A 27,485-nucleotide genomic window follows, 5' to 3' on the forward strand; every position below is an offset into this window, starting at 1 on the left:
TTTTGGCCCGGATGCAAGGATGGATTCAACGCACAAAACACACTTCCCTGTACATATAACACACAACAAATAAAATACCTTGAAATATTGACAGGATTTAGATTATGGGTGGTGGTGGTGGTGGGGGGGGGGGTATACTAGGAAAAAAGTATGGATGTAATAATGTAATCCACACAGCACCTCAAGTGTTAGTGAGCGGTGAATACGGCTCTTTCATCCCCACGGTGAAACAAACAAGCAAGCAGCCGAGCCCTTGACGAGCGAATTGCATTCATCGTTTCATTTGGACATTCTATTTACAATTATACAAGCTTCACAAAAGTGGTTTGCATGCATAAGCGGCATTAAACTTTACTTTGTAGGACACGTTGCCGTGTCTTTTTCAACAGCTAAAGTAGTGGTGGTAGGTCAGTGGGTGGGTTTTAATTAAAATTACCAAAGAAAAAACAGTCACTGAGCAATTTTGATTATGTTGACATGAATAGGAGTGAAACCTCCCTATTAAAAGCCTTAAAGGGTCAAACGTATTAAGTCCATTTCCCTTCTGGAAAAATAAAATGTAAACGCAGCACCACTTAAACCGCAGGACATTTCGTCTTCTTTTCCTTTTGCCTTTCATTTGAACGTTCCGTCTTTCGCATGTTGCACCGGTGCATTATTCTTTGAAGCGCCATCGTGCGTTAAAGACCCCGTGTCGTACTTTCTTCTCTTTCCCACCGACATCGTTGAAAGCCATCAAAGATGACTTTCAAATTGGCTTTTGTTTTTATAGACACGCTGGGTTACACTGTGGTTAACGTTGACGACGCACATCTACACGGTGTTCTTCCCTCGTTCGTCAGGCAGGATCGTGGGCAGGGTGGGGTAGGCGTTTAGGCAGGTGTTGAGCTCATTTCCACGACCACACCGGGTTTGGGCTGCGGCCGGTAAAGTTTGTGCTGAGGGCTGCTGCGAAGGTTGTCATCCATCTGGCAGAAATATGTGGAAATGTTCATGGTACAAACAACCCCTGCACTGGGTAAGATTATTCAATGACTTCGGGGTACCTAATGTTGTGGCCAGTGTGCAACTTGAAGCGCTTGACAATTGTCAGTCATGCAAAGAAATGAAAAGAAAAGAAAGCACCTTTTCTATCAAGTTGGATTCTTTGTTTACAAGCTGAGTTAATTTTTGGAGGTTGGCATCCATTGTTTCCTGAACAGATGGGGGAAGACCTGGAAAAACAGGGACACCCGTGGAAAAAGAACATAGCCGGACAAGCTTTAGTGGAAAAGGGAGAAAAAAATGGTTCACCCACCCCTAGAAAGCCATCAAGCAAAACAAATTGGTCAGGAATGACCGAGGATGTGAGTGGCTTCAAAAGAGATTTTTACATGTTAGTGCTGAAGCGTTTGAGTGGGACTTTTCCTCTCCGTCTATGTGCTCAACTTACCCGGTTGGGCCGAGCTGAAGTAATCGGACAGGATGTTGTCGCAGAAGCGTGTGAGGTTCTCCAGCTTTCTGAGGTGGCTCTGCAGGGGGCTGTTGCAGAGGTGGGCCTTGTGGAGTGGAGCCACAAACCCAAAAACAAAAGCATCCAGGCTGGTGGGTCTGAAATCACCAAAACGTTTCAAAAACACTCAACTGCGATGCAGCAAAGGGAGAAACTCGACTTTACTACTATTCTGTTCACATTCAAACAATGACCGCCTTCAGATTCGGGCCTTCCTTTTCGCTCCTCCCTCTTTGTTTTTTATTATTAGCAAAGTCAGCTTTGAAACAATGACATTGCGCTGAGCTGCATCTCATTCGTATACGTACAAGTTGCCAAAGAAGTAGTTTCCGTCTCCCAGTCTGTAGGACAGAAGATTCAGGCACTCCTTGCCGTCACTGTACAGCTGACAAGTGAGAAAGAACAGTGTGGGAACGATGATCAGCACATTTTTTTTTGTTTTGAAGCCACCTCTGTTTACCTTTCCTTCCACCTCTGTGATTCGGCATAACGGCGCCTCTCCTCTGGTCAGCAGGATGCGAGAGCGGGCGCTGTTGGCATGATGACTGGGCACAAGGAAATTTAGGGGGAACGGCGAATGGGAGGCAAACCACGGCCGGGTCAGATTGGCGTAGTTTTCTGCATCCAACCAGAAAGTGTGCAACTAAGACGTGAAGCACAAAGAATCAGTAGTGGCACTCGTAACTTTTTCGAATGAACGGATTGCGGGAAGGGCCTTGTTACCAATGCAGGATGCAGTTTCTCCTCGAGGAGCGCGATGTAAGCCATGGTGTCGGCTCCTTGCCGGGCGCTCAACTCGTAGTCTGCATTAAACCTCTGGGGGAAAAAAAACACAAAGCAATCAGATTCTATTCAAATTCATCTGCTGTAACACGTGCGAGGCATCCGCTAATACCTGCTTTCTCAGGAAGTTGAGAATCTGTGAGGGTTCTTTCACTGAAGTGTCACCACATACCAACTCGGGCACTGTTGCTGTGTTATTAAGAGGGAAAAAAATCAGGCACTTTTCAAACTTTCAAAACAGATCCTGGCAAGGATACCTGTCAGAGTTTTCCAAGTCCAGTCTATGGGGGAAATGTTCACTTTGGCCCCAGAAAACTTTGCATATGCCTGAAAGAAAAACACACCAGCTGAGTTAACGCAGATGGTGAGAAAAGACAGCCAAGCAAGAGCAGGGCAGAGACTTTGGATAATGATATGAGCACCACGTTTGTTTCCATGATGATAAAGGGGCATTTTTCAATCTTCTCAACAGGCTCAAGATGGTGAGCAGGCATCCTTTGCATATTTCTCATTAGCAACTTTTGCATATCCACTTGGGCGACTGAAAGTCTCTTCATCACATGTGGCTTGTTAGCCACATGTGCAAATGAAAAAAAAAATCAACAAAATAGTTAAGTACTTCTTTAAAACAATGCAGTACAATTATTTATTTTTATGTTTGTTTGTTCTGAGAATTCAGTTCCGCCCAAGACTGCGTCTCATTGAAAGATTCTTATTCTTGTTTATTAATTGGGATTTAATGATTCACACGAAAATAGCACTGATTTAAAATACAAGCAACTTAATAAGGCATGAGTTTACGATGAATGTAGTATGGTAATCTGAAAACTGATGAACCGCAAACATCAGTTCAAAGTAGACTATTAATCAGTCTGTTGAGTTTTCAACATGCTATGATGCAACAATAGCTTTAATTATGACAATTATCAAATACATTTTTAAAAAATGATGCGTGAATGATTTTGGTTCCAGTACTGCAGGACCTCATTTGACAAGCCTAAATATTGTGGCAACTATGGGAAGGAGGGCAGGTCGAAGTCATCAAATACAAAACATAATTTACAACAAGTCAACTACAACAGGAAAGTTGCTCAACAAAACAGATTTACCTGACATGTAACTGTACTATTATTGCATACAAACAATAACAGAAGTAACTCTTGGGATTTTTACTCCGGACTGACCTTGAAGGAACACAATTTTATTCGCGATGACTGACAAAAAACCACGGAGCTCAAACGAAGCTAACACTCACAAATACTAACATGTTGCATTAGAAATGCATATTCGTCAAGACATATTTCATAACAACGACCGGTAGAAAACAACGGCTGGAGACTGACCAGGTTAGCATGGAAGCTAACCCGAGAGGAGACAGCGACCGAACTAAACACCGCATCCCGGGAAAAGTGACGTCTGCAACGGTCTTGTTCGCGCAAATAAACGTGAAGGTTACCAGGACTACGAGCGACTCGTTGTGGACCGACGGCAGACCCCAGTCGCCCCCCCAGCATCGCAGCTCCATGGCAGCTGCCATGTTTGTTTGGAGGAAGACGGTCGGCCGATGACGTCATGTTGTAGCCCGAACGTCAGCGCTCGGCATACTGACGTCACTTTCCTGTAACTACGTGTCCAGGTGGGGAACGCTCTCTTCATTCACTTTATGGATTTGTTCATTTAATACATAATACTTGTATTCCCTTCATTTGAAAACAGAAAACTGCAGGCAACTTTTTTCACTTTGTCAAAGTAGGCTTGTTACTTTTTTCAACATAACGACACGACGTGTAAAGGACGTACCGAGTGGTGATATCAACCGCTGTTGAGATCCTGATTGATTGATTGATTGATTGGGACTTGGATAATTAAACAGGTAGAGTCAATAGCAGTGATGACGCAGCTGATCTGGAGAAGCAAGATATTCCCCATCCATGGGTTTATTTCGGAGAATTATTTGGTGCCGGATGATTCTTAGCGAATATGTTGTGTCATCGGCAAATAAAGCTACCAGTTTCTTGTGTCCAAAAATCATTTATCTAATCTGAAAACAACCACATACAGATGAGATGTTTTCTCAGTCCTGAACTATTTTTTTTCCCTTCAATATATAAGATCCGAGCGGCACGGTGAGGACTGGTTAGCACGTCCGCCTCACAGTGCAGAGGTGGTCCACATGTTTATGAAGTTACCTGAAAAAATGGAGCCATTGGATTACAGGCAATGTTCTCACAAACCTCTTTTATGCGAAATCCAAATCATTTTTGTCATTGAAATGTGCCCCTTGAAATGTGCCCCTTGCTTAGAGTTTCAACTTTCTTTTAAAAACTGCATTATAGGAAAACTAGATCCATAATAAACACATACATAGCAGGCCTAATACATCCGCATATATTTCAAATAACACTTCCCACAAAATGTATCCATTATCGCTCCCATTCACTTCTAGTTTTAACTTTTACCTTTTCTTTTCTTTTTTATTGGTCCATGAGTCAATGGTCACTGCCACTGTTTTGCAACATATGAGGGCGGGAACTCCTCACTGCTTTTAAAGCTGTGCCTGTGGCCAAATAGCCACCTCACCTCTGCTGAATATTTGCCTCAACATCTGGGTGCTAGACTTCCTCCAGCACAGTCGAGTCAAACTTTTCAGAGCAGATCGTTTTCTAACTGAGACGATGATTGTGTGGCCTGGAGTCTTGGCTGTGTCTCTGGTGCTGCATCAGTTGTTAATCACTGCCACAGCGCAAGGCATTGGTGAGTCCTGGCTACCGTTTTTCTTTTCTTCATGTGCAAACGGCATTCAATGCAGGATTGTATTGTGACGCATTTTAAAGTGGAGGACTTTCTCGGGGGAAAGGAAACCGAGTTGGTTCATGCCTCAATTTTGTATTGTTATGATATATGAAGTTTGCAAACAGCCGAATGATATGGTTTAAAATTTGGCAGATTTTATGTTTTGGAAAATGCTTTGTCTTTTCAACGACTGTGATGGGCTGAAATTGTGAATTTTCAAGAGCTGAAATATGTTCACTGAAGGGTTTAATTCTGTCGTACCACGAAACCAATCGCAAGAAAACTTCATGAGTGGTTGGTCATGCCCCAAAAGGTTTTGGCTTTTGTGTTGACCAAGATAAATTAATAATACATTTTAAAAAAAATTAATGGGATGAGAACATCTCACTGAATGTTCCCAGCTCCTGTTTTGATGGTTGCTGCTTCAAAAAGAATTTTAGTTGAGACTAAGGAACATTGCATCTGCTGTTTGGAGCCAAGAGTGCAAAAAAAGTCACAATTTTGAACAACCAATTAAGATATTAATAAATAACATATTGGTCCGGACATCCCTATGGTGGAACCCCACTTTTGGTAAGATTGTAAGGAATGGAGATTGCATTGTGTTGCCTTGACTGAGGCCTGTGCAAATTCACTTGTTTTGAGGAGATTGGAGAAAAAACATTGAATAGGAGAGTCTTGATTGGTAAAGCAGCTCTACCCGGCATCTGAAAAAGTGCATCTGCCTGATTGGCTTGGAAACAACATCGCATTTCTTTCCACATCATTTTCCTGTCAAATGGTTGCATGCATGTGAATATGAAACGAGTGGCTTGGCTCCAGTGGAAAGAGTGTGCGCCTCCGCTTGGGCTCCTTGTGGCAGCTGCACAGTCCGTCACTATAAAAGACACACGAGTGGTTTCTCACACGTAGGACATATGCACACACGGACACCCTGTCACACTTCATAAAGTGACGCAGCAAAGTCAACCACAAGTACCCCCGGAGCACCATTTGGATGCATTTGAGTTTTTCATGGCATTTTGTGGTTTTTGTGAGCTGACTTTTTACAAGCAGACTCACATCAAAGCAATACGACCAGCCTGTCCTGAAACGTTTGCCCATTGAGGACGTCATCGCTGCAACTCAGTTGTTTTTGTTGTTTTGAACGGGTTCAATGTTAAATCGGGTTTTAGGTCGACAGTCGCCTCCAAAAGTATTGGAAAGGCACGGTCAATTCCTTTGTTTTTATTGATTACTGAAGGTATTTGAGTTCCAGATCAAAAGAGAAATATGAATCACAAAATTCCAAAGTGCGGTTTTTATTTCATGGTATTCACATCTAGATCTGTTAAACAGTTCAGGACAGAGCACCTTCTGTTTCAAGCCAACAACTTTTCAAGTGAGCAAAAGTATTGGAACAGATATTTTTCGGTGAACTTCAAGTGATAACATCTAGGATTTAGTGGCACAACCTTCACTTGCAATAACGGTGTCATTGACTTCACCAGAGAGTTCAGTGGATTCCTCTTTTGAAAAGCTTTTCCAGTCCTCTACTGCATCCTCTTTCAGTTCTTCTTTGTTTCTCTCGGCTTCTCCTTTCATTCTCCACTTCAGGAGGTGAAATACATGCTTTATTGAGTTAAGGTCGGGTGATTAACTTGGCCAGTCGAAGACCTTCCACTTTTCTTGCTCGATGAAGTCCTTTGATGTGTCGGCAGCGTGATTTGGGTGATTGTCTTGTTGCACGATGAAGCTTCTCCCAAGTAGTTTGGATGCATTTTTTCCTCATAAATTGCAAGGCAACATGGTTTTGTAGACTTCAGAATTCATTCTGCTGCCACCATCATGACTCACAGCATCAATGAAGACCAGTGAGCCCGTTCCAGAAGCAGCCATGTAAGCCCAAGCCATGACATTATGAGCTTGTGAGTTTTGGATCACAAGCAGATCCTTTCTTTCTCCATATTCAGCCCTCACTTTGTGGTATCATTAGTCCGTAAAACCTTGTTGCAAGACTTTTGTCTTCTCGCTATAGTTCTTTGCAAAATCCCTTCCGATTGTCTTTGCTGATGAGTGGTTTGCATCTTGTAGTATGGCCTGTATATTTCTTCTCTTAAAGTATTCTTCAAACAGTGGCTTGTGAGACTTGAGTTGTTGAACACATCACACATCAAAAAATAAATACCATGAAAGAAAAGCTGCAATTTGCACCTTTGGTCTCCTATTTATCAAAGTTGAGTTGTGTTGGGTTGAGTTTTGTTCTGAAACCCAAATGTCTTTGGTATACAACAAAAACAAACCTGGCCCTTCCAATTCTTTTGGAGGGGACTTCATGTCTTTGTAACAACACTTTCAAATGTCATTACACGAGTATGGTTGATACTGCCAACCCAATGCAACGCATATTTAGCATCTACTGAACAGCTGTCTCCGGGAATGAATGATCAATGTAAATCATAAATGTAAATAAATGTAAAATCATTTCTTGAAAATGCCTGTATAGATAATAAAGTTTTCAATCAGACATCAAACAGAATGATTTCTATTTCCGTGATGTCCCAAGGGGAAAAAAGTGATCATCTCCCACAAGTCTGATGTTGACCACCATCATAAAATGTATCATGTCGGCCTTTCAGAGGTTCCGCTTATGTCGGTGGTAACAAGTTGACTTTCCTGTGTTAGTGTACGACCTTCTGGTGTCGCCAGACTGCCTGCCAGACTTACTTCAAGGAAGTTTAAAGAATAAAGGGCGGGATGAGGCCTTCCTGCTCTCATCTTTCAAACTCCAAACCAAGGGCCCCACATCCATTTTCAGCATCGTTAACCCCAAAGATAACAGCAAGTACCTGGAGCTCAATGTGCAGGCCAAACTGAGCAAAGGTGAGAGAGGTCTACCAAATCCTGTGCCGCCAGTGTCACCGTCGCTTCCTTTCAACATGGTCTCCGTCCGTCTCTAGTCACCTTGCGTTACCAGAAGACTGACGGCAGATATGCCGCAACCAGTTTTAACCACGGTTCCCTGGCCGATGGCAATGACCACCACGTTCTGCTGCACGCCAGCGGTCTGCAACGCGGCCCCCCTCGCCTCAACATCTATGTGGACTGCAGGTTGGCCCACACTCTGGATGACTTGCCGGCTGCCTTTGGGTCCATTCCTCGCAGTCCGAATTCAGTCGCACTTAGGACGCTGCAGGTACAAGAAATAAATATTTATGTTCATCGCACGTTAACCAGTGTCATTTACTTGTCTTTCTTTTGCACTGTGATGAAGAGGGGCATGCTCGACATGAAACTGGTGCTTAACGACTCCATAGACAACGTGGCAACGCTGCAGGACTGCAGCTCGGATCACAGCGAACCTCTGAAGCTGTTGCGTAAGACAACAATGACACGCTTGCAAACGTTTTCAACTCAGACCTAATGGTGTGGGAATGGGCAGCATATCTGTCGAACGCTCCTGATGTTCGGGGTTCCAATCTACGCTGCCTCCTTCCTGTGAGGAGTTTGTCTCAGCTTCCTCCGACATGCCAAAAAAATCACTCCTCTGTTTTAAAATGCAAAATCTATTGTCATATGTATCTATTACTGTCAATCTGAATCAAATGAATTTTGTTACTTTGTAACCAGACATTCTACCAAATGTCCTGAATGATTTTGGGATCAAAGAAATCTAATGTATAAATAGAATGATGCTGCAGACTTTTGTTCAGCGTCATGAATGAATCCATTTAACACAGGGGTCGGCAACCCAAAATGTTGAAAGAGCCATATAGGACAAAAAAAACAAACAAAAACAAATAAAAAAATAAAAATAAATAAAAGCCTTCTATAAAACTTACAATGAAGAAAACACGTGCTTTATGTATGTAGGAGACTGGATTGTCTCAGAATTGTTTATGTTATTCATTCCTTTGTTGTGTGTTCACAAACGCACCCATATAATTTATTTTGTAATTTCATCGCTTGATTTGTTTTTTTTTTTGGTGCATTATTTTCGCTTTTCTTGGTGTCAGTGACGTGATCATTAATTTCTGTTTTTTGGAGGCTGTCTTTGAACGCCTCTCGAATCGAACGAGAAGAGAGAAGGTACGGAGTCGGACGCAAACATGTCTGTGTTTGTCGAGACATGCATAAATAAAGTGTACGTTTTAAAAAACAAACACCACAGCTCTCCCTTTTAGGAGCTTCAACATGTACTGTATCTATTTCTATTTGAGCTATATTGGCCTACTATCAAAATATTTTTCCATTTTTAAGCATGTTTTATAAAGCTCCAGGGAGACACTAGATGTCGCTAAAGAGCCGCATGTTGCCGACCCCCGAATTAACAGGAAGATCGTTTTTACATTTTTCCAGCAAAATACAACATGATCACCAGTCTTCCAAAATGCGTTCAATGCATTCAGTAGTAATGTCCCAGCATTATTCAAAATACGACAGTGTGGCTGTCTTTGTGGCGCACTCTCAGGTTTCCAGGCAGGGCCAGGCGTCCAGGAGCAGACCACGATGCAGGAATTAAGGAGCATGCTGGCTGAGATGAAGGAGTTACTCAATCAGCAGGTAAGTTGTTTGGGGATATTTCTGGCAAAGAAAAAAAAGACATACACCGTTCTATTTCATAAGAGATCTGAAGTACTCAGATACCTACCGGACATGATGTATGATAGCTGAACGTTGGCCCAAGAATTATTCATGAGACAATGCTTTGATATGAACAAGAAATCAAGGCCTTGTCAAGGTGCTCATTGGTAGATCCATACACATACAGTACCAGCTGTACTGAAACTTACTGATAGAAGGTGAAAAATGGAACCTTAGTTGCAATTATTTTTAATGCGCTTTTACTTTTGGGTGAGATTGGTTTTGGCAATTAAGTAAACCTCTCGTAAAAAGTGACCTGCCGGGTTTCTGGAATCGTTTCGTCTTCGAGGCATGGTGAAACCACAGATGGAGTTGTTAAAACAGTTGAAATCAGATATTTGGAGAAAACTTTCAAGCATATACAGCAGGGGTGTCAATCTCATTTTTGTCGCGGGCCAAATTGTAGTTACAGCTTCCCTTGGAGGGCCATTATGACTGTGAATTTTGTAAAATCATATAAATATTTAAGCACGTCCACATACTACACCAACAGCGATTAACAAATAGATGGACAACCAGTTTTGACATCAGAAGTCAAGAATAATGGATTGTTTAAACATTGTAATTATTACATGACAGATGAAAATGTTGGTTCAGACTTTAGCAAGCATCATGGAAGTTGACATGCTTGAATTGCTTACGCGGGCCACATAAAATGATGTGGCGGGCCAGCTCTGGCCCCCGGGCCTTGAATTTGGCATCTGTGGTACAGTCTACAACAGTAAACTATGTAACATTAACCGTGAGCTCAGACTGACATATCGAAATAAGATCGACAGCTACAGAAGCTTGTTCCGCTGACATATATTGTGTTATTCTAAGCCAGGGGTGTCAAACTCAGGTCCTGGAGGGCCGCTGTCCTGCATGGTTTCCAAGTCTCCCTGCTGCAACACACCTGATTCAAATGATCAGATCATCAGCAAGTTCTGCGGAAGCCTGACATTGAACCTGTTCATTTGGTTCATGGAAAATATGCAGGACAGCGGCCCTCCAGGACCTGAGTTTGACACCTATGTTCTAAGCCGAAACAAGTAGAGACATAAAATAAAGTACGCAGCCTAATTCCCTATATTTGTGTCCAAGATTAAAGAGACCAATTTTCTGAGGAACACCATCACCGAGTGTCTTCCCTGTGGTAAGTAGAACGAAAACAACACCATTTTTTTTCTTCACTCTATTGGTGGCCCGAATGAAAAGATATCTGGACAAATATTTTTGGTCCACGTGCAGCGCTGACTAAATTCAAGCCTGGACTGCTTCATTTCCTTCTCAGAGAAAAACGTATTTTTGACCCCACACGATGCTTGTGGTCAAATATTGTCCGCAGGTCCCGATGGAAGACCAACCAACCCAGGATCACCTCCAAGCCCGGGCCAGTACCAAATACCTCCTCCCTGTCCACCTGGAACGTGTTTCCACCAGGACATGTGCATTCCCTCTTCAACGGGAGGGTACCAGTGCGCTCCCTGTCCTGAAGGATATACGGGGGATGGGGTTCGCTGCGATGACATAGACGAGGTACTGAACTGTGTTCACATTGGCAAAAATACAGCGTGACATTAATGAGTTGTGATGTTGTGTTTTAGTGCCAATTCAATCCATGTTTCCCCGGCGTAAGGTGTGAGAACACTGCGCCTGGGTTTCGATGTGGCAAATGTCCGTCGGGCTACGAGGGACCAGAAATAAACGGAGTTGGAGTATCCGATGCAAGCAAGCAGGTATCAGCCATCACTGTTGGGAAGTCATGAATCCTTTTGTGTTACTGTACTTAAGTAGATTTCTCAAGTATATTTATTTTTCCAATGACTACTTTTACTCCCTACGTGTGAAAACCGACTCCTCACTTTGTCAAAACAGACTCACCGTGGCTGAGGTCTTCATTGATTGCGATCTTGGAGACCGATACTGAGAAACATAAACAAGGGAGAGCATTAATGATGATTGAAAGATTTGAAGAAGAAAGATATTTCATATTGCTGCTGACATTCCAAAAATTTCTGTCTAATCTTTGCCGAGCACACAGCTCTTGTTATTAGGTCTGCTGCAACAAAAAATCTACAACCCTGTATTGGTTTTTGAAGTTTCCCAAACAATATACTGTATTTGATTAGTTCTTATTGAACCACAAAAACATGGTGTGATTTTCAATGAAGAAGCAGATTGCTACAAAGAGCGTAAACGGGCGTCAATTAAAGAGCAAGTGCCGAAACGTTAAAAGTCTTTTGACAATGATTACTTGCAACATTTACTGACCCATGCGTTTTGGCAACAGAGCCTCTCTGCGCTTTGCTTTCTAGCCATGGGAAAATATCAAACCACTGGAGGAAGTATTGTTGTAAATCACCTTATTTACATATAATATACTAGCTGGTTCGCCGCCCTCCGGGCTGCTCATCAGCTAGTTCCTGCGTAAGGCTGGTAAGGTGGGCCTTCGGCCCACAAAAGTGTTGTTGCTTGGTTCAACTTTTTGTTCATCTTCATTGCTTATCGCAAAAATAAAGAGATGTTTAGCTCTACTAAATAACTAACAATTTCATTGCAATGCTTGTGGGTAGACAACATTTTTTCGCTAAGATGCTCGCGCGATCGTAGTGAGCCACTGCCTGAGCGGTGCGGTGAAGTAGGTACGTTTTGAAAAGGGACAGACGGAAGGACAGACCGCGTGCGGGACGACGCGCAGTATATATATAGATTGGTACAGCCAGACAGAACCACACCAACTGGTCAGGTCTAGCTTACGTTTAAAACCCACCCATTTTTTTCTCTTTGTGAAAAATTTGATTGGCTGTTATAATCTGACTTTTTTTTTTTTTGCCATTCATGTTTTCTTCAAGCTATGTGAGGATATAGATGAGTGCCTGAACCCGCCTGCCCACGGAGGCTGCACTGCTAACTCCCACTGCTACAACACTATAGTAAGACCAGAAAATAAGATCAACTAGGGACAACTGCAGAGTTCTTCTCAAAAGCTTCAAAGCCACCTGTCCGCTGACCGAGCACTGTTGTCTCCAGGGATCCTTCCTCTGTGGGGACTGTAAAAATGGCTTCACAGGTGACCAGGCAAGTGGTTGCCAGGGCACCAGACTCTGTTCCAACGGGCAGCCCAACCCGTGTGATGCCAATGCCGAGTGTGTTGTGCAGCGAGACGGCAGTATCGGCTGTGCGGTGAGATCAACAAATGACCTCCTGCCCGTCCCTTGAATTATTGTTGGGAGATCGTATTGTATTGTGCGAGTGAAACTTAGACATTACTACAAAAATAAACAATAAAAATCCTCCTTTTGTTTGTGTATGTTAGTGTGGTGTTGGTTGGGCAGGCGATGGCTATAAGTGTGGAAAGGACACCGATATTGATGCATATCCTGATAATACTCTTGACTGCCCAGGAAACAACTGCAATAAGGTGAAGCATAAATCTCTCTTACTCGTGCTCTTTCAATTTACCTTTGTAGTTATGTAAACCCGATACACCTACCTCGGTACATCCCTCCCTAGCCTCTCACCATCCTACCCATAATTATCTTCCTCTCTACCTAGTGTATGTAATCTAGCCTATAAATATGAAGAAAAAAAATGTATGTGCGTGTTTCAATGTTGTATCCAGGACAACTGTGTGTTCGTGCCAAATTCCGGCCAGGAGGATGCCGACAGAGACGGGATGGGTGACACCTGCGATGAGGACGCAGATAACGATGGCATCAGTAACACAGACGTAGCTAATGGATTCCTACATGCTAATATTTCCGCAAACACCTTGGTTATTATTTCGGAGGCTATAATTCGACACTGTGTATGAACATCCCAGGACAACTGCTGGCTGGTTCCTAATGTGGACCAGAGAAACAGCGATAAGGATCTCCATGGCGACGCCTGTGACAACTGCAGAACAGTGGAAAATCCATCCCAGAAAGATACGGACAAAGATGGACTGGGAGATGAGTGTGACAACGACAAGGACGGGGATAGTAAGTTTGTGCTCTTCATGTCAGTTTCAATATCACGCCATGCATGTGGCCATTACGAGGAGTAACTATAAAGTAACAAATAAAGTAACTATGACATGCAAAGTTTGGAGATGCTAGATCTTCTCACAGCCTACCTGTCGATTCACGGACAGAGAAAGTCATTGTTGGAGTGGTATTATGCAAATCCTCAGCATTGTTATCTCATAGTTTGGCAAGTGGCCGTTGCAAAAACGATTTACTTAGTGGTGTAATTTCACACTTGATGGGTGGGCTGGCCTTTCAAAAACCCAACTATTTGTTTACAAGCACTCGAAAGTAAATTTCCCACATTTATTGCCTACAACTGGCTGTAATTACAGGATGTAAATTTTCTAAATGCCCTGAACTGGCTGAAGTCAAAGTTTGGATTTTTCAATAAGTCGGTTATGACTGTTTTTATTGCATCAAATTATATTAAGACAAAAAAACCAAATGTCCACTTGAGACACTGTAAGGCACTTTGTGATTTCCCTAAACCACCAAAGTCCCATTTATAATTCCTACTCCTCTTACAACAACAAAAAAAATAATGATATTCAAATGTCAAGTTAGCATACCTAGCGCATGCTAAAGTACAAAACCAAGTATGTAAGGTGAGGATAGACGTAACCTGCTCTTTTCTCTGCCTGTTACCACTTCCCACCTCCTCTTGTTAGGTCATTTACGGTACGTTGAAGTTAATAGCTCGGGCGTCACCAGTTCTGTAGAAAACAGTGTGAAATGTTCAAATGTTCCAAGTGTAATTACAGGAGTTTTTCACCGTCTTCCCTTCCACTCCTCCCTTAAATGCTGAATTTCCTCATGTTTTCCACTGGAGACTTCAACTCCGGACACATTATGTTCGGTCTGGTGACTACATAGCTGAGCTTTTACCTCCTAATTGTTCGATCTGAGGTTGGATTGATTGTAATAATGTTGAATAACGGTCAAGCCTGCCTCGCCCCAAAAATATTTTCCATGCAGGCGTCAGACAATCATTGAGGGTCTCTGGAAACTATTTGAGCCCTGTCTTAAACACATTTGGCACTTCTACTTGTCTGTGTAGAGTTTAGGACTCACGCTGTGCACGATTCAGTCCATACGATAACACAGCCATGGTAAACAAAATTTGCTTGTCAATCAGATTTGAAGAACGATGTAGACAATTGCCCAAATGTGGCTAACTTGGACCAGAACGACAAAGATAATGACGGCGTGGGGGATGTTTGTGACAGCTGTCCTGACGTGGCCAACCCTAACCAGGTAACAACCCCTGCCGGCCTCCCCCAAAACAGTGACCGAAATCTTAAAAACGCTGACAACCCTTTTTCTTTTTCCTGATTGCAGTCAGATTCAGACAATGACCTTGTCGGCGATACCTGTGACGACAACATTGACACGTAGGCACTCATCCATCAGATGTTTAATTGTGAACGAATACCAAAAAAATGGTTGGAAAATTAATATTTTGATTTGTGATTTAATCATCTTGGATGTCTGGAATCATTTTAAGTGTAGCCAAAAATAGTCAAAGCTTGACCCTTTCCATGACTATGAATGAGAATGTTTGTTAACCGGCACAAATTTGTTTTTGTTTGGACAACAGTGTTGATGTTGAATGGAATGAAGAGCAATTTTACAAATGATTGCTGTCCAATGAAAATCATTTGCAAATTTTGTTTTGCTGTTTAGCGATGGAGACGGCCATCAGGACAACAAAGACAACTGTCCCAATGTCATTAACTCTTCTCAGTTGGACACAGACAAGGATGGCATGGTGGCAAACTTGTCATTTGTCTTCATTTGAGTCTTATTGGAAATCATATGCGCAGATGAGCGACTGAGAACAAGAGTTGGCTAACTAAATTTTTGTACAGCAATCAAGAGAGAAAAGGCATGTTTCAGATTAGTATGCCCTTCAATCAAAATTGTATTCCCATTTTGAGACAGAGGAGGCACTCCTTTATTTCACCCATGCAGCACTTTTTCCTGGTTCATCGGTGACACAGTGTGCCAACTCCCATTTCCAAGATGGCCGCTCCCATGAAACCAGGTTTCAACCCCGACAAAAATGTCCTAGAAAGTGATGCTTTCAAATTGATAGAAGACTGATAAAGTAAGTCGTGTTGTAGCTTGGTTGCCAGTGCATCGGCATCTTAAATTAGAATATGTGAATGGTATTTATCAGCTTTCTTGAAATGTCTGGACTTTGTTTCTTTTCTTTCAAACTAACTAGATACCAATCAGATCCAACCCCTAAAATAAATAGTGAAATACAATTTGGCTAGAACTGAAATCGGTATGTTTTCATGCCAATGTCCCATATGATCCAAGCTTAAGATCATTACATTTGGCAAAAATGTCATCGCCAAAGCTGAGGAAACACCCAATTTCTGTCCAAGCAAGTTCCCAGAAGCAATCATTGACATCTAAATGACCAAGATTCCAACCCATCCCCCAAGAGCTATTATTACAGCCCCCAAAAAAAGAAATCACTTTCCTGCAAAATGAAAAAAAAGGTTATCCCATTGTAGTTCTCCATGGCTCATGTTTACCTGTCTTGAAATACCTGACTCTAAAATCTCATATTCTCGTCAGGGAGATGAATGTGATGACGACGACGATAATGACGGTGTCAAGGACGATGAGGACAACTGTAGATTAGTCGGCAACCCAGACCAAAAGGACACGGATAGTGAGTATACTGAATTGACATTTGAACCCTTTCATGCCCCCTGTAACCTGATAACCTGATACGCTGTCCACTATAGTAACCGCTGTCCCCGCAAGGGTTCACGACACTGTTATCCGAGTGTGTATAAAGGATGCTTCGTACCAACTGGTGTATGTTTGTGTTTCAGACAACAGCGTGGGCGATGCTTGCCAAGGCGACTTTGACAAAGACAATGTGATTGACATCGTCGACCACTGTCCAGAGAATGCTGAGGTCACCTTGACGGATTTCAGAGCCTATCAAACCGTTGTCCTGGATCCTGAAGGGGACTCGCAGATTGATCCCAATTGGGTGGTTCTTAACCAGGTGACCACGTAGCAATGCTATCTGCTACTGTCTGTCAAAAATGTTTTTAAAAAAGACCAGCACGGGGTACATAGCATGGACAAAAGCATTGAGAGGCATTCAGTGGCACAGTGGAGGTCAGCTGCCGAAAGCAAGACTCTAAATTGCCCACTTGTTAAAATATAACTTCCTTCCGGCTTGAAACTTTTGACTATCATACGAGTTTTATTTTGGAAAAATGTGACTCTTTGTTATTGTCAAGAAAAACTACCAACCTTTAAATTCCAATGGCAGTAAGGGGTACGTACACGTGATAGTTTTGTTTAAATGGCGTTTGCATTATAGGGGGTTCCTGTGACAAATGTCACTCCTATAGGGGATCCCTTGACCCCAAAACTTTGAGAACACCAGATCCAAGAATATCATATCATTCTGATTTATTTGCACAAGGGAATGGAGATAGTCCAGACCATGAACTCTGACCCTGGCCTGGCTGTAGGTGAGTAGTCCTTCCCTCATGCTTCTTTGATGCTCGAGTGATCTTCTCCCCAAATGCTGCCTCTTCGCTATACAGGCTACACGGCATTCAGTGGCGTGGACTTTGAGGGAACTTTCCACGTCAATACCGTGACAGACGATGACTACGCCGGCTTCATCTTCGGTTACCAGGACTCCTCTTCCTTCTATGTGGTCATGTGGAAACAGACAGAGCAGACCTACTGGCAGGCGGCGCCCTTCCGAGCAGTAGCCGAGCCAGGAATACAACTGAAGGTACGTGCTTGCTGTCTTCATCAGTTTTTCTTTCCCCACCTGATCTTCTGTGCTTCCCTCCTCATCAGGCAGTCAAGTCCAAAACTGGCCCCGGCGAGTATCTGAGGAACTCTCTGTGGCACACCGGAGATACTCCAGAGCAAGTTCGTCTCCTTTGGAAAGATCCAAGGAATGTGGGCTGGAAGGACAAGGTGTCCTACCGCTGGTTTCTTCAGCACAGACCTCAAGTCGGATACATCAGGTGCACACATGCATGCGACTATGCCATCGCGGCACAAACTAACTAGTCGCCGTCTTCTAAACTAGGTCTCGCTTCTTCGAGGGCTCGGACCTGGTGGCAGACACGGGTGTCATCCTTGACACCAGTATGAGAGGAGGCCGGCTGGGGGTTTTCTGCTTCTCCCAAGAAAACATCATCTGGTCCAATCTGAAGTACAGATGCAATGGTGAGTGCTATTCGTGCTTTCTGTGCCACAGGAAGTGCAAGTCGTTTACAACAAAGTCCCTCTTTTCTTGCAGACACCATCCCCAATGACTATGAGCAGTTCAGTGCCCAAAACACCAATTGAAGGCTGAGAAAGATCATCAAATCTCACTTGCAGCCATGAGAATAGTTTTTACACAAGCTAATGGTCGTGTGTATCAGCAGGTACTGAATGCCTTTGCATTATACAGCGCAGTGTTTATCATCTGAAAGTTTAATGCTGTTCATGAAGATTTAATAAAATAAGAACTAAAGCTTCAAGCACGCAAGACATTTCGTTCATGAAGCAGTTAGTCATTGGCCGGAAGAAGAAGAGTTTGTTTAAATATCTATGGGGTCACTGTGGCTTTAGCCCCTCCCACCCCACCTTGATCCATTTATTCCATAGCCTTGGAAGTCATCCAGCCATTGTGTTTCACTTTGGAAGTTCCTCTGCATTTGTGTACAATATTCTGTCCAAAAGGAAGGGAAGGACTTCAAGAGGATGAATGTTGCAGATTCATTTGTATCTTTAAACTAGTTATTTCATGAATACCAGTAGATTTTCACTTGAGCACAAAAAAAGGTTGAGTGCTGAAAAAAAAAATCACTTTAATGGTTAATGTTAGCACAATACAATGTAATCAAAAATGTACATACGTCATTAAAAAATATTTGTTTCGCAAAACAATGGGGTATATTGGTGGTGTGTGAGAAACAATGGACTGATTTCCGTTAACTCAACATCCAGTGTTGAGTACCTCCAAGTTTTTTAGGTTTTTTTTTTAAGTATCAACGGATGCATAAAAATGTGCCGGAAACACAAACCCAATTGCAAGTTGATATATTTTCCATGTAGGTTAGTTCAGTAGTTGTTTTCCAATCATCTAACTTTGGCAAACAGCTGCATGCTTTATAGTGATAACATCATTAACTGCTGTCATTGTTAAATACGACAGTAAAAAAAGAAAATAAGTCAGTTAATGTACAGTTGACACAACAATGATGAGCACTTCAATAAACTGGACACACGGTTCTTTTTCTACACAAAAAGATTTAGCTCGAAGGGAGTACTGAGATTTACAAAACTTCAAATACCCCAAAAGAATAGCGAGCTTTTCTTTTGCTCACATAAAAACATTTACAAAAGGGCACACAATATAACAAAGCATGTAAGCCTGAGAAATCAATTTTTTAAATGTAACTCACTTTTGACACATTCCCTCACAAAGGGACTCAAAACAAACATACAAACTAAAATATTTTCAGTATAACAAAGCTCCCACACACTAAACTGATTTGTCGGATTATTTTTGCTACAAATTTATGACACAACTGTCTCGAATTAGGGGAAACAAATACAAGACTCACACTGTGGAAAACCGCCAAATGTAAAGTCAGAAGGGATGGTGCGGAAATTAAAGTCTCGACACATGGACCACAACTAATCGAATCTGCATGACTTTTAAACAAGAATGTAATACAAAATGTCCAGGGACAGTCATTGGAAATGAAAAGAAATTGGAACAAAAATACCAACAATGTATCAATGACGTAAACAAAAACATTTTGCACCTTGCGTCATAAAAGGCATCAGATGTTCCTCCAGTTCCAAAGATAACAGAGGTCAGTGGTGAAAGGGGGGAAGAAAAAAAAGGTCACTGGTCCCTTGGCTCAGCCTCAAAGGCGCCATCTCAACACCGGAAGTCACCCGACACGAGTGTGAGTGCGGTGTCTTGTGTTCTAGGCCTCAAAGCGCTTGGGGCAGATGACGGGAGCAATGAGAGTCCCCATGTAGAGCAGGAGACAAACCCACGAGGAGGAGATCTTGATCCAGAACACTGACCAGCTCCCGTCCAACAGCTTCTCAATCCTGTAGTTGTCGTAGCTGCAAAGGATACATCAAAGTGAATGAAAAACGTGGGCTCCGTCAAGTCGTAAAACTTGGAATTTATCCCCAATTCTGAAGTCACAATATTTTAAACGAATCTCAGTGAGACCAAATCCACCCTGCTCTGTTTAAAAGTAAATAAGCAAGTGTGGAAACTTACTGGAACCAGTTTGTTATGGTCATCATGACATAAAGGGAACCCAGGAAGTAGACAAAGTGGAAACATTTGTAGCTGTAGTTGGTGGCCTCGCTCTCGTCATACACCACGTTTTGGCCTGCACCAGTCTTCTCTTCTTCACAGTCATCTGAAATGGAGAAACTTTAGCTAGATTGATTCACAAAAAACAATTTGGGATGTATATATTTCGAAATATATCTCATCAAATTTTGGTGTAGAATTTGTTGATGCTGTCAAGCGCAGAATTGGCAGCAGTTTAAATTTAAGACTGAAAATCTCATTGAATGTTTTCTGTCAGCCGTTAAGATTCTTAATTCGTGCGCATTCATCCTCTTCATCTCCTGCAGGGGGAGGTAGTAAGCCACAAACGCCTCCACACTTGTCATGCCTAGTAACAGTGACATCATCTCCGTTTGCTGACCAATACATTCGAGCCATTCCGCATCGGTGTGATGAATAACAATGAGCAGAAGCACTGTGTGTGCACACACTACCGCTGGGAAGATATTCACACACTCAACAGGCAGGAGGGACTAGGGTAGGTTGGGGAGGCAAGGAGGAAATGGGGGAAAAAACATTTTCCTACCAGTGTCATCTCCAAAGCAGAAGCAGCAACGTGCTCTCTGTGGCATAAAGACAAACAGAGTAAGTCCATGTGGACAAAAATGTCTTTTTGGGAGGAGGGTGGAGGGACACACATTGCTGGATTTTAATGAATTTAATTTGTTTTTGCTTCTGTTCATTTCATGAAACCCATTCACAAATGTTATGAAACAATACACTCAAGCAGAGTTCAATAAAATATTAGAGTGTTTACTTCGGTCTCCGGTTCACTGTTTCTGATCACTCTGAGCGCCGCAGACCTTCGCTTGATTGTGGAGGTCAAGCTAAGGGAGGAAGGGTGGAAAACAAGAGAGGCTGTTATTTTCCATCACAAGTCTTCATTTATTTTTAATCACATGCTGTTTTCAATGCAGACGGCGACTGGCTTTAATTTGTTCCCACTTAGTGAGAGTTGTTACCAGGAGTAAAGGATGCAGCCAAACAGGATCACGGCTCCCAAAGCTTTGACGATCTTCTTGTCACTTTCCTTCCCAGATTTGAAGGGAAAGACACACACGGTTGTGTTTACGCCATCTTTCTCCACCACTGTAAGTATAAAAAGCACCAGCAGCTTTTAGCAGCGACGTGTAAAGCAATGTCGTGCATATGCATTAATTAATACAAGAATGATCACTTATAAACTATTGAAAACTGAGGCTGTGGTGATGGGGAAAGTGATGAGGAAAAATGAAGGACACATGGGGGGTAGGAAATATGACAAGAGGGTTGACAGTCTGCTACTGACCGTTTTTTTAAATTAATTATTAATGCCACAGGGTTACTTAGTTTGGAACAGAAATTGCATTGTTTATGACAAAAAACGTATTCATGACATGAATTTCCCTGTAGGATGTTTTAATATTAGTGATGTTCCAAATTTGAGGTTAATAATGTGACAAAGTTGTATCCAATCCAATCTGTCGGGCATTGAGACTTGAGGCTACAGACCAAGGTGTCTGTCTGATTGTTAGGCTAACACAGCGTTGAGAGTTATTGCTTTAACTACATGCCCGTTCGGGGGGGGAGCTACTTAGTATAGCTGAGAGCTGAGAGAATTGTGCGCAGTTCTCTTCTATTGTCCTTGCATTTAAGTGCATGAATGTTGTTTGAGCAACGAACCTGACAGCAACCATCATTTAGAATGTCATCGGCACCTGTGGCTAAAAAGCAAAACGTGGAGCGTATATTGTACATTGGTGAAATGCAGAGATTTAGTCAATGTTTGTGTTAATGCCATATAACGACAGTCGACACGGAAATCCGCTTCTTCCTTGGCAAGTGTGCCACGTTGTTTGTGGTTCAATAAAATGACACCGCAAGTGGCACCTAAAACCTTGTTTCCCCGATTGCAGTTTTTCCTTTGCAGCAAGTTAGTAGGTGTGCGAGAGGCAATTGCCAGGTGTGCGGTTATGAGTCAGCGACTACAATTTGTTTGAAATTGTCCTAACGTGAACCAATGACGCCTGAGTCACTGTGACTTTATGAATTGATACTCACTTTCTGTTGGTTTGCTGGAGAAGGCTGAGAAGGTGAGGTACATGACATACACACTGATAACTCCCGGTTGGAGCAGGCCAGATTTCGGCTGGACTGAGGGAACACAAAGGTAAACAGAATAGTGAGTTTTTATGTATTTTTTTCAACTCTGCGGGAACAAACTGAGCTATCGTGTCAAAACAAATATCGAGAGAAGCTTTCATTTGTGAGTCAAGGTCCCTACGTTTCTGTATGATGGGGGAGATGGCAAGCAGAGAAACGAGGAGGCAGAGGGTGCCATTGATGCCCAAGAAGATCTTGTTGAGACGACATGCCCCAGGGTGGGTGTAGTACAGACCCATGAAGATCACAGCTCCCACCGCAATGCTGAACAGCACCAGAGTCACCAAGGCCAGCGCGGCATACCACAAACGGTTATACTTCACTCCTGAGCTCCTGCATAGGCAAGGAGATAGAGATAATGGGATCAAACGAAAAAAGGGTAAAAAAAATAACGTGAATGTGGGTAAAGCAAACAAAATGTAAAAAGGGGGGAAAAGGCAGAGAAAACGAACTGGGTCCTAAAGAAATAAAGACAGAAAAGTCTGGTGTGTTAGTCCTGAATGAGAGTCAGCAAAGCACATCCCTTAAATGTGGACAGTAGCGGCCTGCTGCCCAAATCCGTCCTCCCACAACAACAACACACTTTCAAGTCTCTCTCGCACAACTTTTTTTTCCTTCATATAACCTCCCCCCCCATAAACAAATATGCCCTACCCCCTTGAGTTTTCTCATGATCACCGTTTGCATTGAGTGCGCCCCCAACGGCCGGTCAGATTGACTAACCAGTTTGTGTTCCATCTGTGGGCAAACTCCACCAGCAGCATGAGCTGGATCAACAGGAAGAGGAAGCCGCCAGCAGCTCCGATATAGCGCCACACTGGGGAAAACGGGAAAATCACTCCATTGCCCGTTCATGTGCGTTAACTCAGTGGCTTGTGGATAGCATTTACTCTTAGAATAATCAGCACAGCTCCAAAGGCTACTCTATGCTTATGTCCATAACATTGTGGATCATTACCGCTCTGATAGCAGACTTTTTCAAGGTGGGAAAATTCAAAATGTGTAAATGTCATATACGGGATTTACCTTCCAGAAACATTTCCTCTTGTGGAATGAAGAAGCCTGCTGCACAGCTAGCCACAAGCAACATGAATTTTGGCAACCAGAACCTGAAACAGTAACATAAATATGAACAAAAATATGAAACTCCCCCCCACATTGCAGCTTGTTAGTATAAGAGGCTGAGTCAGTCCCTGGGCACCACTTACACTCACATTCAATCATTTAGAGTTAATTACCTGATCATGTTTTGGGGCTGTCGGACTCAGCTGAAGTAGCCAGAGAACATGCAAACTCCAACATGCAGGGATTTAAACCGAGAACCTCTGGACTGGGTTTTGATGACAGTTTTGTTTTTCAAAATAAAAGCGATTTTTTCCCCAGTTCAAATATTCTCAGTATGAGCCCCCCCTTTTTTTACACTTTCTGTCATTTGGTGGGGGACATGGTGGATTTTGCACGTTCTCCCAGTGAGACACGGGCTTCCTCCTACATTTCAGAGACTTGCATCGGAATTTAACAGTGAGTGTGAAGATTGTCTGGCGACCAAGAAGAGAGAGGACAGTACAGTGTGCCTGCCCAGATATACAGGCTCTTTGTGGTGTAACTCTACTTTGCTGAGCAGTGTCGACACTGATAAATTCGTAGTTACAGATTGCACCAAAGCCTATTCTCGGCATTTTCTTGCCGCTGACGTCATCCACCCTTCAACCACACAAGGATGCCGTTTGTTAGTGAAAGGAGCGGTCCCTGTTCTTTTTGAGTGGGTTTGAGATGTAGGGTTTGGGTTACATTACATCTACAGTGCGCTCTACCAAAGTGCCATTGAATGCACAAGTGTTGCACGCGCACAGGCCCTGGGTGTAATATTTAGGATGAAGGTGAAAACCTATCGAGACTCCCCTGCAAATATATTTTCATATGCCCAGAAGTAACTTTCCGAATCAACTAGGGCAAAGAATTCTTACCCGTTATGTATGGCCGCCCTCCAGCCGGTACTGTTATTGACGCCTATTGTGAAGATGGAGAAGATGAAGAAGAAACAGGCCATGCCAAAGCACACCTTGTAGACGGCAGAGTAACCAACCAGGGTCTTGCAGTTCTTCCCTGCATTCATCTTCTCACACAATTCACTATAAAAGGGGATCTAAGTGATGACATACAAAGACAAACTGGATTAGCTCGCTGCTGTATCGAAACACACTGGAACCCCCAGCCACCCACCTCCCACCGCCTCGACTCATGTTTGTCTAGGCTTCAGTGAAAAGGACCAAAAGCGTCTATTCTGGGCGTCACGCCTCTTGAGAGGCAAAAAAGAGTGAACGGCAGGAACAACGACCCCTGATTTTTCTCCTTCAAGTCTTCTTTCATCAAATGATGGCTGCAGGCTGTTGGGGGAGTATTACATGTTGGATTCAGTGTCTACAAACAGGAGACACAGATGAATGCATAAACAACCTTTCATCTGTTAATTGAGCGGACTGAACCGGGAAGAATGACGGTACGCGAAACAGCTGGATGGATGCAGTCATCATAAATTTTGAAAACAACATTTCGGACCAAAAAGAGGCCGTACATGACCGGGATTAATAAAACATTTTCGTGGCCTTCAATGGACTGTAGATGATGCAAGATGAGTTTATCAAATTTGATAAAGAAAGATCTGAGAAATGTCTCAGTGGACGCCTGATGTAGTAGTAACTGCAAAAAAGAATTTAGTCAGACAACAGCAGATTGAGTTCTCAGGATCGCTTTGTCAGATCAACACATATGGTAAAAGGCCCTTTTTGGAAGCCTTTATCACGTTTTCAGGAGCACATTTGCATGCCCATTAAGAAGGGAAGGGGCTGTCTGTTTCAAACGACATTATATCACAGAGCCCTCATTCGTACAATACGAGCTCTTAAAGCGGGGGATTTCCCACTGAGCGACGTTGAAGTGGGTGCGTGTGGTGTGTGTGTGTGGTGTTTGTGTAGGGGGGGACTCAGCTAGTACTACATGGAGGAATCAAACGGCTTCTTTTGCCAGGGTTCTACTCTAACAAGGAGATACACAGTGGGGAGTCATTATCGTATAGCTAACTGAAAACTGCAAACAAAGAAAATATTTAAAAATGATCGCCTTCTCAAGTGTCCACTTACTTGCCATACGGACAAAAATAAGCATTACACCTGTGGAACAATTGTTTGAAGAAAATGTAACTGTCCAATAGGTATTTAAAATAATGCTGAATAATTCACTTTTTTTTCAATTCGTTGTTTTCATAAATAAGAGGCCCACGACTTCTTTCTAATATGGAAACAACACATTACAGAGGATTCTCTTTCAGTGACTGCATTTTTTGGGGATACTTTCCTGAAATGTCTCGTGTGTTACGAACACTTACATTTTTCATTTCTTCTTCGACTGTGGGGGACATCATGACGACACAGACGACGGTGACCAAAAGAAGGAAGAGTGTGTACATGATTCTGGTGGCCGTGGACTGCTTGATCTTAGGGCAGCAGTTACAGCAGCATGAGCAGGCTGCTGAGCCGCAGCAGCAGGCCAGCTTCATTGCGGAGGAAAGAAGAGAAGATGAAGAGACGGACACATTAGGCATTAGCACACTTCTGTAGGTCAACCAAACAAATATACCGGAGCGTGGGAATGTGAGCTTAAAGCGCTGTCATCTATGTTATGTTACATTTGAACACAAACGACCGGTAATAGGGATTGTAACCTTTTTGCAAAAACCTGTCAAAGGTCGTGATGAACTTCAAGGTTTCAGATTAGAAAGAGGTGAACGACACGAAGACTGGAAGTTTAAATAACTTCCTATGCTTAACATGGACTTAAACGTTCTATGACCGCGAGACACGAGGCAGCTGCCTGAGCATTCACTAGTCTCTATGGCTGTGTGAGGCACACAGACACACAGAGTAGCACAAAGGCATGCTCTGCTTCCGCACAAAGACAGGCTGCACGTTCCATTTGGGAAAGAGAATGTTCTATAGTTGTAGTTACTGGAGTCACCCCACCCTGCTTTTGTCACTTCTCTCACGGAATGTAGAAGCCTGTACTGTATCTCACTGAGCGGTGAAGTGAGACACGGGCTTCAGTAGATGATACTGCAATCCTGGATCCTGAAGATGTCAAGAAAATATAAATACTCGGTGCAAGTCAAGAGCTGCTAATTCTTTCGGGATACATTGAATTTGCCTTGCAGCCATGGCAGTAATCTTAGTCTTGATCAAAGTGCAAGAAGTAAGGCAGGGTAGGGTCCCTGCTATGTCCTGTGGGTAAACCAATTCGCAATATGGTCTTCCACGAGGATTCTGTTCAAAATACCACACAGACGACTGATTAGCATTAAGATATAAACAAAGGAAGACTGTCATAGCCAGACCCAATTGATGCAAAGTGCCATGTAATTTTAACTCATTCGCTCCCAAAGACTGTACTTATATTGTCTGAAAATGGCCATTTTCAGACCCTTTCAGACCTTTTTCCAAGTACAGTCAATATAAAATGAGGAGCTGGGATTAAATGTGTGGCGTCTGAAAAGACATCTAAATACGTCTTTGGCAGTGAATGAGTTCACGGTAGGTGAGCCTGGTGTACATTAGATACTCTTTTTCTCTTGAGATTTGGGAACATGGTTGAGTTTAGAAATGAGAATTTCTAAATGTTTTTGTCGCACGCAATGATTATGACCTCCATATGTAACCTACTAATTTGCCTGTCTTGTGGCATTTAAATAGAAACGTTTAGCAGGTGTGGTTCAAACCATAGGGTTGGCAAGTTCTTGGCAAAGTTCCTGGCTCGACCCTCGACTCCTCCCCCAAGGCTGTTTCAACACCCTTAACTCCTGTGGCCTGCATTTTCCTCCACGCTGCCTAACAAGATAATAGTATCGCACCCCACGTCCTCCTCAAAGGGCGATTAATTAGACAGCACAGAGTGAAATGAACCAGGAAACAAATGGCCATTTCACAGAGAGGGTGTTTGGATTTCATTAGTTGAAGGGGGCGTTTCACCAGGGAACTCTGGACTGCGTGTGGGCAAATGACAGACTGCCAAGAGTGAGCGAGGGAGAGGGGCAAAACCAGGAGAGGGTGTCTAAAGAAATGGTCTCAGACACGGATACAAAAAGGAGTATCCATGGTTACCAACGCTGCCCTTAACCACTACATGGCCCCTTTTCAACTCCCCGCCTGGCCGGCGAGCATATCGACAGGTGGTCAGCGTGTCTCTTACATATGTCCCTACTTCAACGTCCATAGCAACCCCCCGCTTGCTTGTCATG

The 27,485-nt window shown here is 43.0% G+C and overlaps 3 protein-coding genes across 6 annotated transcripts in view; 1 reads left to right on the forward strand and 2 right to left on the reverse strand.

The window, feature by feature from the left end:
* Window positions 1-793: 793 nt before the first annotated feature.
* On the reverse strand, window positions 794-3,869 carry mtx3 (metaxin 3). Of its 4 annotated transcripts, none has more exons than XM_052068838.1 (9): window positions 3,732-3,869; window positions 2,533-2,602; window positions 2,388-2,464; window positions 2,216-2,308; window positions 1,953-2,135; window positions 1,801-1,877; window positions 1,433-1,590; window positions 1,047-1,078; window positions 794-968 (listed from the first exon to the last, which is right to left on the reverse strand). In XM_052068838.1, the coding sequence occupies exons 1-8, from the start codon at window positions 3,810-3,812 to the stop codon at window positions 1,047-1,049; spliced, it is 771 nt and encodes a 256-aa protein (XP_051924798.1). In that variant the 5' UTR covers window positions 3,813-3,869; the 3' UTR covers window positions 794-968. The 4 variants fall into 4 exon arrangements, with proteins under 4 accessions (XP_051924798.1, XP_051924796.1, XP_051924797.1 ...); XM_052068836.1 differs by lacking the exon at window positions 1,047-1,078 and adding an exon at window positions 1,126-1,214; XM_052068837.1 differs by having other exon boundaries at window positions 1,047-1,214.
* Window positions 3,870-4,829: 960 nt separating this feature from the next.
* On the forward strand, window positions 4,830-18,209 carry thbs4a (thrombospondin 4a). The gene is made up of 23 exons (XM_052068831.1): window positions 4,830-5,029; window positions 7,733-7,930; window positions 8,008-8,243; window positions 8,322-8,424; window positions 9,519-9,610; window positions 10,775-10,826; window positions 11,019-11,209; window positions 11,278-11,409; window positions 12,526-12,606; window positions 12,704-12,856; window positions 12,990-13,094; window positions 13,296-13,403; window positions 13,497-13,656; window positions 14,819-14,937; window positions 15,022-15,074; window positions 15,367-15,451; window positions 16,273-16,369; window positions 16,536-16,714; window positions 17,144-17,192; window positions 17,268-17,464; window positions 17,533-17,705; window positions 17,771-17,910; window positions 17,984-18,209. The coding sequence occupies exons 1-23, from the start codon at window positions 4,951-4,953 to the stop codon at window positions 18,031-18,033; spliced, it is 2,832 nt and encodes a 943-aa protein (XP_051924791.1). The 5' UTR covers window positions 4,830-4,950; the 3' UTR covers window positions 18,034-18,209.
* Window positions 18,210-18,525: 316 nt separating this feature from the next.
* serinc5 (serine incorporator 5) overlaps window positions 18,526-27,485 on the reverse strand; it is a 28,308-nt gene continuing 19,348 nt past the window's right edge. The window contains exons 3-13 of the mRNA XM_052068834.1: window positions 25,584-25,748; window positions 24,166-24,344; window positions 23,225-23,307; window positions 22,922-23,015; window positions 22,320-22,531; window positions 22,097-22,189; window positions 21,019-21,145; window positions 20,814-20,883; window positions 20,583-20,619; window positions 19,979-20,123; window positions 18,526-19,815 (exon numbers count right to left, since the gene is read on the reverse strand). Of these exons, the coding sequence (XP_051924794.1) occupies window positions 19,671-19,815; window positions 19,979-20,123; window positions 20,583-20,619; window positions 20,814-20,883; window positions 21,019-21,145; window positions 22,097-22,189; window positions 22,320-22,531; window positions 22,922-23,015; window positions 23,225-23,307; window positions 24,166-24,344; window positions 25,584-25,748 (1,350 nt within the window). The 3' untranslated portion in view covers window positions 18,526-19,670. The remainder of the gene's footprint in view (window positions 19,816-19,978; window positions 20,124-20,582; window positions 20,620-20,813; window positions 20,884-21,018; window positions 21,146-22,096; window positions 22,190-22,319; window positions 22,532-22,921; window positions 23,016-23,224; window positions 23,308-24,165; window positions 24,345-25,583; window positions 25,749-27,485) is intronic.

This window comes from Hippocampus zosterae, chromosome 6, assembly GCF_025434085.1.
Source record: "Hippocampus zosterae strain Florida chromosome 6, ASM2543408v3, whole genome shotgun sequence".
In the NCBI taxonomy this organism is placed as follows: domain Eukaryota; kingdom Metazoa; phylum Chordata; class Actinopteri; order Syngnathiformes; family Syngnathidae; genus Hippocampus; species Hippocampus zosterae.